The sequence below is a fragment of the Mandrillus leucophaeus genome, unplaced genomic scaffold, assembly GCF_000951045.1.
Source record: "Mandrillus leucophaeus isolate KB7577 unplaced genomic scaffold, Mleu.le_1.0 Scaffold26, whole genome shotgun sequence".
Classification (NCBI taxonomy): domain Eukaryota; kingdom Metazoa; phylum Chordata; class Mammalia; order Primates; family Cercopithecidae; genus Mandrillus; species Mandrillus leucophaeus.
Genome location: NW_012102698.1, coordinates 354,012 through 366,276, shown reverse-complemented (window position 1 = coordinate 366,276; position 12,265 = coordinate 354,012). Strand labels below are relative to the sequence as shown.

The 12,265-nt window shown below is 55.9% G+C and overlaps 1 protein-coding gene across 4 annotated transcripts in view; it reads left to right on the top strand.

The window, feature by feature from the left end:
• Positions 1 to 12,265, top strand: part of PACSIN2 (protein kinase C and casein kinase substrate in neurons 2) — a 145,833-nt gene that overhangs the window by 128,209 nt on the left and 5,359 nt on the right. For 2 of the 4 annotated variants that reach the window (XM_011983998.1, XM_011983999.1), the window contains exons 6-10: positions 2,422 to 2,597; positions 4,589 to 4,709; positions 7,985 to 8,106; positions 10,246 to 10,368; positions 10,924 to 11,120. In XM_011983998.1, coding sequence (XP_011839388.1) covers positions 2,422 to 2,597; positions 4,589 to 4,709; positions 7,985 to 8,106; positions 10,246 to 10,368; positions 10,924 to 11,120 — 739 coding nt within the window. Of the gene's footprint in view, positions 1 to 2,421; positions 2,598 to 4,588; positions 4,710 to 6,272; positions 6,279 to 7,984; positions 8,107 to 10,245; positions 10,369 to 10,923; positions 11,121 to 12,265 lie in introns of all 4 variants that reach the window. The other 2 variants (XM_011983997.1, XM_011984000.1) reach the window with 2 other exon arrangements.

The following is a 12,265-nucleotide window of genomic DNA, read 5'->3' as shown; positions in this document are numbered from 1 at the left end:
ATGTTGGGCGGGGCCGTGCCTGTGTGAGAGAAGGGGAGACGGAGATGGAGAGGAAGAGAGGCCTTTCATGTTTGACAGCCACCCAGAACATCAACTCAGGCTTTGCAGAACAGGCCCAGGGCGCGAGGTTGGACATAAGCGTCTGGCAGGATGAATGGGACACTTTGCAGTGGGTTCCCTCCTGGGGCCCTCCCTGCCTCTGTGGTCTGGCCAGTAACTGCAGGATGTGAGAGGTCCTTGTGGGCCTAGAGCTCTGGAGAGGAGGCCAGTCCCTCCCCAGCACCCTTCTTGACGCAGTTTCCAAAATCCAGCACACAGCCTGGGCAACGTAGTGAGACCTCATCTCTACAAAAAATTTAAAAATTTAGTTGCGTGTGGAGGCATGTGCCTGTAGTCCCAGCTACTTCAGAGGCTGAGGCGGGAGGATTGCTTGAGCCCAGGAGTTCAAGGCTGCTGCGAGCTGTGGTCACACCACTGCACTCCAGCCTGGGTGACAGAGTGAGACTCCATCTCTAAAGTAGGTAAGTAGGTAGGTAGGTAAGTAGGTAGGTAGGTACATACATACATACATACATACCACTGCTGACTGGATGCACATGTACTTTCATGTTTCTTATCAGCCATCAACTACGTCTTGGAGCATCCATCAGAAAAGAACTTTTTGCATTTAGTGCGAAAATATTACAATCCACCTAAGGGTGAATGAAGGCCGCCTTTTGTTTTACTCCATGGGTATTCGTTGAGAACTCTCTATGCCCTGCAAGGGGGTTTCCAGAACAGTGATGACCCTGCTCAGTACCTGGCCTGTGCTGGGGGCAGGACTTGGGGCCAGCAGAGTCGGCACAGGCTGAGGGCAGGGGCAGTCCAGAGGTGGAGCATCTTGTTGCCACTAGTACCCTGAGAGCTTCTGGGAGGCTACTGTGTCTTGACGGCTCCTGAGATGGGACTGCTGTGTCACTTAAGCGGTATCCTCCAGATGCCGGGCGCTGAACCCACAGCTGTGTGTCTTGGGCTTCTGAGCTAGGCTCCCATGCAGGGCTGCCAGGTAGTGGGCACGGGCAGTGTCAATGGCGGTGGGGAATAGGAATCACCACAGCGCTGTGGAGCTCTCTTTCTGCTGGGCATGTCCCAGCCCTGGCAGGGGTGGCCTTTTCCTGTAGGCACAGAGGACCCAAGCCCAGCCATCTGAGGAGGCTGAGAAGCAGAGCAAGGACCCGGATACCAGGAGAGGAGAAAGGGGCAGGAGTCAGGGCCCTAGAGGGCGGGGTGGGACCTGGTCTCAGGAGACTGCGGAAGGCTTCAAGGAGAGGAGTTGCTTTGGAGCCTGAAGCGGAGTCTCCCAGGGCCCTGAGCCACATGAGTCAGAGGCGAGCATCTGGGAGGGGAGGAGGGGAGCCTCATGGGCAGGGTAGACTCAGTCCCAGCTGGGGGCAGAGCGGGTGCCCCATAGGCTTGCAGTGGCTCAGGAAGCACTCCATCCTTCCTCATCCTTCCTTCCTTCCTCAGAAGGCCCTGCATATGTTGTTAGGGACAGCAAAGCTTAGACTCGAGTGGAGCCCGTGACTACCCCCATAGTAGAAAGAATTGCAATAAATAGGTGGCCCCGGCCCTGCTATCGCTCACCCACCCCAGGGGGCCAACACGACCATGATCCCACCAACTAACAAAACCACCTGGTCACCAAACTGGTGGCCCTGCCCCCAAGATGAGGGGTGAGGGGAGGCCATTGACCTCAAGGCACATCCCCACCAGATGAATGTGCCCACTTTAGCCACATCTTCAGAATTTCACACATTTTCTAGCTGCCCCTCGATACTCTTGAGATAGGCCACACCTGCTTTTAACATTTCCTGCCTTGCAAAACCCCTTCTTGGGACAATCTGGGAGGGAGCAGCTATGTGAGGGGGATGGAGTGGGCTGAAGGACAGAGGAAGGAGGACTTTTTTTGAATGCCTTCTTCCTGCAGCCCATCATTTACATATCAGAACACTGTGAAGGAGAGAGTGTCCTCATCTAATAAAGGACAGTGAGGCTCCAAGAGAGCTGCAGGATTCAGCCCCAGCCCCACCTTTTCTGTGGGAGGCTTGAGGTAGCCAGGCACAGCCCTTCCCCACAGGGAAAAGAGGACATGGGCGTTTGGCACACTCAAGACCACACACACCAGGCTCTGGGGAGACTGCCCTTTGCCGGCATCTGCCTCTCTGGGCCTTGCTGCAGCTGAGAGACCGGGCAGATGGCAGGAGTGTGATTTACCTTGCAGGAGTGGAGGGACTGGGACTTGAACTTGAAGTCTGTCAGAAGCCAGAGCTCCTGTTTTTTCTTTGCATTGGAATCTGGGGAGGCCTGAGACACTCCAGGGGTGGGGTGAGCCAAGGGCCGAATGGAAATGAACCTTTGTCTTGTGCCTGGATTTTCCTTTAGACCAAAGATAAGTATGAGAAGTCCCTGAAGGAGCTCGACCAGGGCACGCCCCAGTACATGGAGAACATGGAGCAGGTGTTTGAGCAGTGCCAGCAGTTCGAGGAGAAACGCCTGCGCTTCTTCCGGGAGGTTCTGCTGGAGGTTCAGAAGCACCTAGACCTGTCCAATGTGACTGGGTAAGTTTCCTTTGAGCTAAAACACACGTCGTTGAAGTCAACGGAAAGTGCTTTTGAAGCAAACGCAGATGCTGCTCCCAGGTTTGGGATGGCGCGTTTGTCAGGAGGTCTCCTCACCACCCTCAGGGCCTCCTGCTTCTCTGTAATCTGCATGGCAGGGAGGGCCCTTCTGCTGAGCGTTTCTGCAGCTGCAGGCATGGCTGGCTGGACCTGTGGAAGGCCTGGCTGACCCAGCCAATTGCTGGCCCAAGCAGTTAAGGCCAGGCCCACTCTGCCAGCTCCACGTACGGGTCTGGGCAGGAAGGGAGATTGCCCTTTCTGGGGCCACAGCTAGGACCAACGCAGCTGACTTTGCTTTGCTTTGCTTTTCCTTTTCTTTCCTCTCCTCTCCCTCTCCTTCTCCCTCTCCTTCTCCCTGTCCCTCTCCCTCTCTCCTCTCCCTCTCTCCTCTCCTCTCTTTTCTGACAGAGTCTTGCTCTGTCGCCAGGCTTGTGTGCAGTGGCGTGATCTCCGTTCACTGCAGCCTCCTCTGCCTTCCGGGTTCAAGTGATTCTCCTGCCTCAGCCTCCCGAGTAGCTGGGATTACAGGCGTGAGCCACCGTGCCCAGCCACAGCTGGCATATCTAAGATCCACTAGGGGTGAATCTGGCATTTCTGGGCTGGTTGTGCCTGGGACAGTCTTTCTTTGAGGCCCTTTGTGATCAGCTGACTGCTTAGTGGCTCTCAGCCCCCAGGACAGCACATACCCTCTGAGACATGGTTCTGAATTGTGACATGGAAGCTGTGCTGTTTGTTCTGTGCTTTCCTCATCTTTGCTTCTGTGATGCCTTCACCAGGGCAGAGGTCCTGGCTAACTCAAGGGCATGGACTACTGTCATCCATCTAGCAGAACCATGTAGGGACGCATCACAAAAACACATTCCTTTTGTCTCCCTCTGTATAAAAATCATCAAAGGCAAGTTACTGCACCACTGTTGCTCTGCCACCATTCCATTTTTATGACAGTTTTGTAAAGTGGGTGGCACTGACCCCATCTTATCGATGAGGAAGCTGAGGCTGGGTGAGATTAAATGACTTGCCCGAGGCAGCTCTGCTGGCAGGAGCAGGGTGGGGCTGGCCTGTGTGGGCCTCTTCTGCATGTGGAGTGACTTCCATCATGCGGAGGCTTGTCTGTCTCTGTGTCTGGATTTCCCCCTTTTAATACAGGCACCAGTCATATGGATTAGGGCTCCTGCTAGTGACCTCATTTTACCTTGATTACCTCTATAAAGACCTTATTTCCAAATAAGGCCACATTCCGAGGCACTGGGGTTTGGACTCCAGCATGTCTGCTATGAAGGACACAACTCAACCCTTGATGGTTGTGTCCACTCAAAAGAGGAGGAAACCGAAGCCCAGAGAAAGCACATGACTCACCAGCCATAACGATTATAAGTGAAAATATCAGGTCCAGCGGTGATCCATACTCTTCCCCCACAGGGCAGCTTCCTAGGAAGGTGAGCCAGTGATGGCTGCCAGGCGGAAGGCGGCCCCCACCCCATCTTGGTGGGTGTGTTCAGCACTGGGTCATCTTCACACTCTGCATTTGCACGTCTGGGTATAAAGCCTTTCTGACAGATGAGGAAGGAGGGTTACTTTCTAACACCCTCCAGTTTTCTCGTCCTCAACTCTGGGCCTGGTTAAATGGGAGCACACAGAGTGGTGGCCCACGCAGCCCACCTGCTGGTGCCTTTTGCATATGTGACACAGAGCAGGGCTCATTCATTGCCACCTGCTTTGCTGGTTTGATTTAAAGCTCATTTGTCAGAAGCCATCTGTGCACGTGGCGGCCCGTGATACTCCGCCCGAGCCAAGGGAGGAGGGTTCTGGCTCTGTCTGTGAAACCACCTCACAGGGCAGAGACCACGGGACCTGCTCTGGCTGGCACTGGGCTGGGACAAATGGTAGCTGGCCCCTGCCTTCTAAAAGAGCCATGTTTCCCTCTGATTTAGCTACAAAGCCGTTTACCATGACCTGGAGCAGAGCATCAGAGCAGCTGATGCGGTGGAGGACCTGAGGTGGTTCCGAGCCAATCACGGGCCAGGCATGGCCATGAACTGGCCACAGTTTGAGGTAAGAGGAGGGTGTGCCCATGACCTCGTTGGCCTGGAAGAGGACCTGGGCCCACAGAGTTGGTAGACGATGTCCTCATTCTCATTCCAGACTCTATGTTGGTGTTTGCGCTGTTTATCAGGCAGTCTTTAGGCATAGCTATAGTACAGACCAAGTTCTGGCATAGAGTCCTGGGGGGCTGCAGGCATTACCAAAGGCCTTCTGAACCTCTTGGGAAGTTGCAGTTATGTCCTCTCTAGTTGGCAATGTTTGACTGTCACTCTTTGGCCACTGGCATTCCCTTCCTTCCTAGTCAGTCCCAGGAGCCGCAGGCACACAGGACCTCAGGTCCCTGATTTACCCTGTGGAATGGCCGGGAAGGGAGCAGCCACAGTGCCCCCCTCACAGTGGGCCAGGGGAGGGGAGGTGGTCTCAGTGGGCAGCCCTCCTTACCCTTCCAACAAAGGACTTTTCCCTACTCCAGGCAGTAAATTCAGTGAATCCTGATTCAAAATGAACGTTCTTTTCCCATCATGTGGGTCTGAGCCTTTCATTATCTTTACATTCGAAATGCAAGGACTTGGGGATCTCAGGACTCACCCAGGCCTAGGATTGGTCACCAGGCCCCACCTGGCACCCTAAAGGCAGTGGGTGAAGATCCTGCTGCCCCTAAGGCTGAAGCACGTGGCGTCAGCTGCCCCAGCGGGGATGCTGAGGGCGACTACCTCTGCCGTCTGCATGGACCTCGTGGCTTCCCCAACTCAGCAGCGGCCAGAGCCCAGGCTGCATTCAGATTCTGCTCACCTCTGACCAACTGTGGGAAGCTGAGCAAACTATTCACCCTTTTTGTGACTCGGTTTTCCCACGTGTGGAATGGGAATGACAAGAGCACCCATCTCCTGTCAGGGGCTGTTGGGGAACATGGTGACTTTGTCCATGCAGGGCTGTTGACCCAGGCCCACCCCTTAGAAGCCTCCTGGGGCCTCGTAGCCTGCAGTTTTGTCAGTCCTTACTCCTGCATTTCTTTTGTGGCCCTTAACAGGAAGGTTTCTCCAAATGACAGCATGGGCCCTGCCGCTGAGCACTGCCCTGTGCCAGCCCAGGACTTGCTCCCAGTAGGAGGCTGCAGAGCAGCTGTGCCCCTTCCACAGAGGCACTGGGAGAGCATGGAGGGCCAGAGCCTTCCCGAGTGGAAGTGGCCCTAGAGGGGACAGCACAAAGCGCAGCCTCTCCTCTGGAGCCACACACCAGGAAGCCTCGGCTGATGTGTTTTGTGCACAGCTGGGGTTTCACACACAGTGAGGATTTGCTGCTCCCGGAGTGGCACAGGAAACCACCTGTGAAACTCACTTGGGTACCTTAGAGATGCCCATTATACCTAGAGAGGGGCACAGTGGGGAGGACTATTTGACAGTCTGTCTCCTGGAGGGTGTCCCAGTCAGAGCCCAGGGGGCCCTTCTCTCTGTGGGTCCACGGGCTGGGAACCAGCCCCTGTGCGTTCCTTGTCCGCACATTTGCAGCTGTTACAGTACCATGCCTGACTTTCTTTAATGCAGTTCTTTGTTTTATTTTTCATGCCACAAGGATGAAGTAAGTGTCTGCGTTCGGCTAACTCATAGAGTGCCATACGCCGTGCAGGGTGTCTGTGGCCCGCATGGGTGTGTGTGCTGCCCCTGCCAGGCTCCTAGCAGTTCAGCTGAGGCTGCCCTGCTGTCAGGGGTATTGAAAGCCGGCCCTTCCCTTCAGCACCAGCTTGGTATTGATCCCATTGGCCTTTGGAAGCTGCCTGATCAGGGTGAATTTATATTCAGAGGTCACTGTGGAGAACTCTGAGGTTCTGATTGAGTTCTCAGTCAACCTGTTCCAGTCAGAAAATAATTAATAGACAAAAAGGTGACCCAGATTTAGGATCAGGGGCCCAGGTCTGCCACCCCCTCTGCGTGGGCAAGTCACGTTGCCTTTCTGGGCCTCAGTTTCCTCATCTGACAAATGGACAGGTTAGACAGGATGCTTCTGAGTTGGCTTCCAACCTAAAAGTTCTGGCCGGGCGCGGTGGCTCAAGCCTGTAATCCCAGCACTTTGGGAGGCCGAGACAGGCGGATCACGAGGTCAGGAGATCGAGACCATCCTGGCTAACAAGGTGAAACCCCGTCTCTACTAAAAAATACAAAAAACTAGCTGGGTAAGGTGGCAGGCGTCTGTAGTCCCAGCTACTCGGGAGGCTGAGGCAGGAGAATGGCGTAAACCCGGGAGGCGGAGCTTGCAGTGAGCTGAGATCCGGCCACTGCACTCCAGCCTGGGCGACTGAGCGAGACTCCGTCTCAAAAAATAAAATAAAATAAAAAATAAAAGTTCTGTAAGTACGTGTGAGCAGAGCTGTGGACTCAGCCACACCAAGTTTTAATCAAAGTTGTCTGGTAACCGGTGGAGATGTCGGTGAAGGAGAGCTCATTAAACACCTGCAGGCATGCACAGACTCTTCTAGAAAATCAAGACACAGTCTCCATTCATGGTTTTGCCCTAGTCCATTTTCCGTGCAGCTGGTGAAGCCCGTTCGCTGCCCGAGAACTCATGAGGCTTCCGGGAGGAGCGTGCTGTGCTTCGTTAGCCCCAGCATGAGCTCAGGTCCCAGAGGAAAATCCCAGGGCAGCAAAACACAGGGGAGAGCCCTGCTCCTTGGAGACTGTGAGTCTGCTTGCCTGCCCCTTCTGTCAGGTGGTAGCCACCTAGCCTTGGTTTTATTTGCAGTCCAGGGCCCATTTTTCCACATGGCAGGCTTGCTCAGGTCTCCGAAGCCAGCTGTCTTGACCCTGTGGCCCAGGGACAATTTAGGGCATCGACGCAAAGGATCTTCAGCACTTCAGGACAAGTGCTTCAGAGGCTGGCTCATGTCTACTTTAGGAGGCTCAGCACGACATCTGGGGAGGCCACAGGGGCCCATGCTGGCCTGAGGGGGATGGGGCTGAGAACCTTGGTGGGCAGGGTCAGGATCAGGAGGCCCAGGACCTTGCCCTGGTCCTCGCCACCCCCGCTGGTCCTCTAGGAGGGGGCAGCATGGCCTGGGGGTGGTGGTAGAAGTGCCCCTGCTTTGAACAGTGAGGAGGGGCTCAGGTCGTTTGGATTCATAAGTGGGGCGTGGGGAGCCTGAGGTCTGGGAAGCCAGGGAGAGCAGGGGCCCCGAGTCTACACATCAGATGCACAGAGCGGACCGCAGGCTCGCTGGGTAGGAATGGAGGACAGACGTGGCTTCCCGCAAGTGAACCTTCGGTTTCTCTCCCTTGGCACCTGTTACCCAGGAGTGGTCCGCAGACCTGAATCGAACCCTCAGCCGGAGAGAGAAGAAGAAGGCCACTGACGGCGTCACTCTGACGGGCATCAACCAGACAGGCGACCAATCTCTGTCGAATAAGCCCAGCAGGTGAGTGGGTGCCACCTCCATCCAAAAGAGGCCGTTCCATGGAGGGGGGCCCCCGGGCAATCTGCATGGTCCAGGAGAGCCCCAGCCTGGACACCTGGGAGGTTCCTGGGCTCCCGAGCTCTGTGGGCCATGACCCAGCCTGGACACCTGGGAGGTTCCTGGGCTCCCGAGCTCTGTGGGCCATGACCCAGCCTGGACACCTGGGAGGTTCCTGGGCTCCCGAGCTCTGTGGGCCGTGGCCCAGCCTGGACACCTGGGAGGTTCCTGGGCTCCCGAGCTCTGTGGGCCGTGGCCCGGGGCATCTCCGGGGAGGGTCATCTTCCTGCCTGGTGCCAGAGCTGCTGACAGATCCAGAGAGGGAGCCTTGGCCCTGAGCTTCAGACCCGAGTGGGTAGGAGCTGATGACAGGGCTGGCATTCATGTTTCCAGGGATAGCACCGCCCTGCCTGGACACTGGTGGAGGTGCCACCCTGGTTCCCTTGGGCAGCCGAGGTCCTGCTGAGTTTCGTGCTCACTCTGTATTATGTGCAGGCGCCAGTCAAGGGAGGGACAGGAGAGGACTGCCAGACATCTCCCTTCCAAATTACCTCTTCGCTAGGAGCATTAGTTATTTCTGACTTAGTCACTGGCTAAAAACGAGAGATATAAGGGTGGCACTGTGGTCATTAGAACCTTCTGGAAAGTGTGTGCTAGAGGAGGTCTTCCTACAGGACCTGCCCAGAGGCCTCCATGTCACAGTCAGTAATAGTCATTTCATACTGGGGCTTCCTAAGAAGGCTCAGCCCAGGTTCCCATGGCCTTCCTGCAGCCCCAGGCACTGAAGCCCCCAGCCAGGCTTCCCAGCAGGTGTGGCTGTCATCATTCTGCTGCTGTGCACGCTGTCTGGGCGGGTGGGCTCGGCGGTAAGTGCCTGCCCCGGGGATCAGGCCAGCACCTGTAATGCTTGGGGGTGGGAATGGGAAAGAAGAAACACTGCCTCAGAGGAGACGCTGGGGACCCTGGGCTGGCCAGGGCTGCTGCACAATTCAGCCGCCCCCACCAGTGCCCTCTCACAACAGTCTGCTAGAGAAAGGTGCCAAGGAGGGAGGAGGGCCGGTGAGCTCAGACATGTGGCCTGGATATTGGCCTCCAGCAGGCCTAGGTCCAGTACCCCTTGCCAGGCTGAAGCGGGTGAGGCAGTTACTGGCCACTCAGGATCACTCTGGTGGCATTGGAGGCATGTCCTCGCCTCCCTTCCTTGGTTCTGGAGTGGTGGGTGCTCAGGCTGAGCCGTCCGTCCAGTGCTTTGGGGGCCTGTGCCCTGAGGCCCTGGTCTTGGAAGTAGAAGGTGCTGCTGGCCAGGGTAGCCTGGTCCATAGGATCAGTTACTTGGTGGGGCTCCAGGGCCCTTGGTGCCTGTCTGATTGCTTGACGGTCTCCCTGTGGTCTTCGTAGTGCGTAACTTAGCTCCCAGCTCCCAGCCCTCAGGCAGAGCTTGGCCCAGATCTCTCTGGCTCCCACACTGGGCCTGGCACACAGTGGGCAGTTGCATGACTGGATTTTCCCTCTGGAGCACCAAAGGAATCCTCCTTTATGCCTAGAAAAGACTGTGCAGCAGGCCCTGGCCCTGATTTTGGAAGCTCCAGCCCCACAGAGCAGAAGAGTGAGCCTTGAACCCCTTACTAGTCAGGAGGAGGCCGTGTGGTCTGAAGAGCTCAGAGGCCTCTCCCACTCATCCATGAGAGCCGGCCCCTCCCAAACTGTCACTCTCAGAGGAGACCCCAAGGGGCTCTTTGACCTCCTCCCAGCTCACGGTGGTAGGAGCCAGGACAGGGGAGAAGCCCTGAACATGGAAACCACTTTTGCTCCAACTGTGGCTTGTCACCCACCACCCCAAGGCCCCTGCTCTGGACGGACTGTCTCCAGGTGCAAGGAAGGAAACGGGAAACCAAGTCCTCTCCTAGGCTTCTGGACCATGTTTCACAGCTGAAGTATTATTGCCCGCATTCTGCCACAGTAACCTTTCTGTTGAAACACCATGGTCCCCTCCAGTCACAGGAGGAGCTGATCTGTCCCTTGAGATCCTGCAGCTAGGAATTGCCAGGACCCTCATGGGCCCCTGCAGAGCTGGGATCCCCTGAAAGCTCTCTCTCTCCATAGCACCCTTAATGTCCCGAGCAACCCCGCCCAGTCTGCGCAGTCACAGTCCAGCTACAACCCCTTCGAGGATGAGGACGACACGGGCAGCACCGTCAGTGAGAAGGAGGACACTAAGGCCAAAAAGTTGGTGAACAAACGCTTCCTCTGGTCCTACCTCGCTCGCTCTGTCTCTCTCCCTCTGTCTCTCTGTCCAGGGGTCTCACCCCTGAGCACTCAGCAATGCACGAAGCTCTGCAGGAAGTGGGCACCTGGCGTGCTGCACCCAGGCCCACCGCCTGCTGGTGCACAGGCTCTCTGGCACCCCCATTCCTCGGGGAGGGCACAGCTAACAATCTTCAGTTGCTTTTTTTCTGTCCTGTTAACCCTTCAAGGCCCCAGCAGCACCATGACAGGAAAACAAAAAAGCACGCAGTCTGTGCTGGGGACTAGAGAGCGAGGCCCCAGGTTGGCCTCTGCTGTGGGCATCTCCAGCCGCCTGCCCCTGGAAAGCCTGTTGGTGGCTCAGGATGAGTGTGGATGGCATGAACTCGCACTAGCACTGGCTCTACCTGTGCTCCTTCGGAAGGAGCCCTCAGCCCTGAGCCCCAAGGCTCCAGTGCCCTCCCCTTGCAGGGGCGGGGGCCTCACACCCTCTGCCAGCCCTATGCTGACAGCCCTGTGGCCTCCCCTTTCTTGCAGTGTCAGCAGCTATGAGAAGACCCAGAGCTATCCCACCGACTGGTCAGACGATGAGTCTAACAACCCCTTCTCCTCCACGGATGCCAATGGGGACTCGAATCCATTCGACGACGACGCCACCTCGGGGACGGAAGTGCGAGTCCGGGCCCTGTATGACTACGAGGGGCAGGAGCACGATGAGCTGAGCTTCAAGGCTGGTAGGTGGGCTCCCCCGGCATCCAGGGGAGGAGGGCTTCCCACCTACAGGTGGGGGGCTCTTTTTTGTTTTTTAAGTCTGGAAAAGTTCTTGCTAGTTTCATGTGAGTCACTGCAGGCCCTTCCCCAGTGCCCTGGCTTCATTGTCAAAAGCAGCCAATTGGTTGGATGCTGTGGCTCATATCTGTAGTACCAGAGCTTTGGGAGGCCGAGGTGGAAGGATCGCTTGAGCCCAGGAGTTTGAGACCAGCCTGGGCAACATGGCGAAACCTGTCTCTACAAAAAATACGAAAAATTAGACCAGGCATGGTGACATGTGCCTGTAATCTCAGCACTTTGGGAGGCCGAGGCAGGCAAATCACTTGAGGTCAGGAGTTCAAGACTAGCCTAACCAACATGGTGAAACCCTGTCTCTACTAAAAATACAAAAATGAGCCAGGCGTGTGGCAGACGCCTGTAATCACAGCTACTCAGGAGGCTGAGGCAGGAGAATCACGTGAACCTGGAAGGCAGAGGTTGCAGTGAGCTGAGATCGCACCACTGCACCCCAGCGTGGGTGACAGAGCAAAACTTTGTCTCAAAAAAAAAGAAAAAATTAGCTGGGCTGATTTTAGTGGCACGTGCCTGTAGTCCCAACCATCTGGGAGGCTGAGGTGGGAGAATCACCTGAGCCCAGTAGATTGAGGTTGCAATGAACCATGATTGTACCACTATACTCCAACCTGGGCAACAGAGCAAGACCCTGTCTCAAATAAATAAACAAACCAAAGTAGCAGATTAGCTGGGTGTGGTGATGCATACCTATAGTCCCAGCTGCTTGGGAGGCTAAGGCAGGAGGATCACTGAAACCCAAGAGGATGCAGTGAGCCATGTTCATACCACTGTACTCTAGCCTAGAAGAGAGAACAAGACCCCATCTCTTAAAAAAAAAACAAAAAACAAAAAACAAAACAAACAAAAAAAAAAAACAGGTAGGCCGGGCACAGTGGCTCACGCCTGTAATCCCAGCACTTTGGGAGGCTGAGGTGGGCGGATCATGAGGTCAAGAGATCAAGACTGGCCGGGCGCGGTGGCTCAAGCCTGTAATCCCAGCACTTTGGGAGGCCGAGACGGGCGGATCACGAGGTCAGGAGATCGAGACCATCCT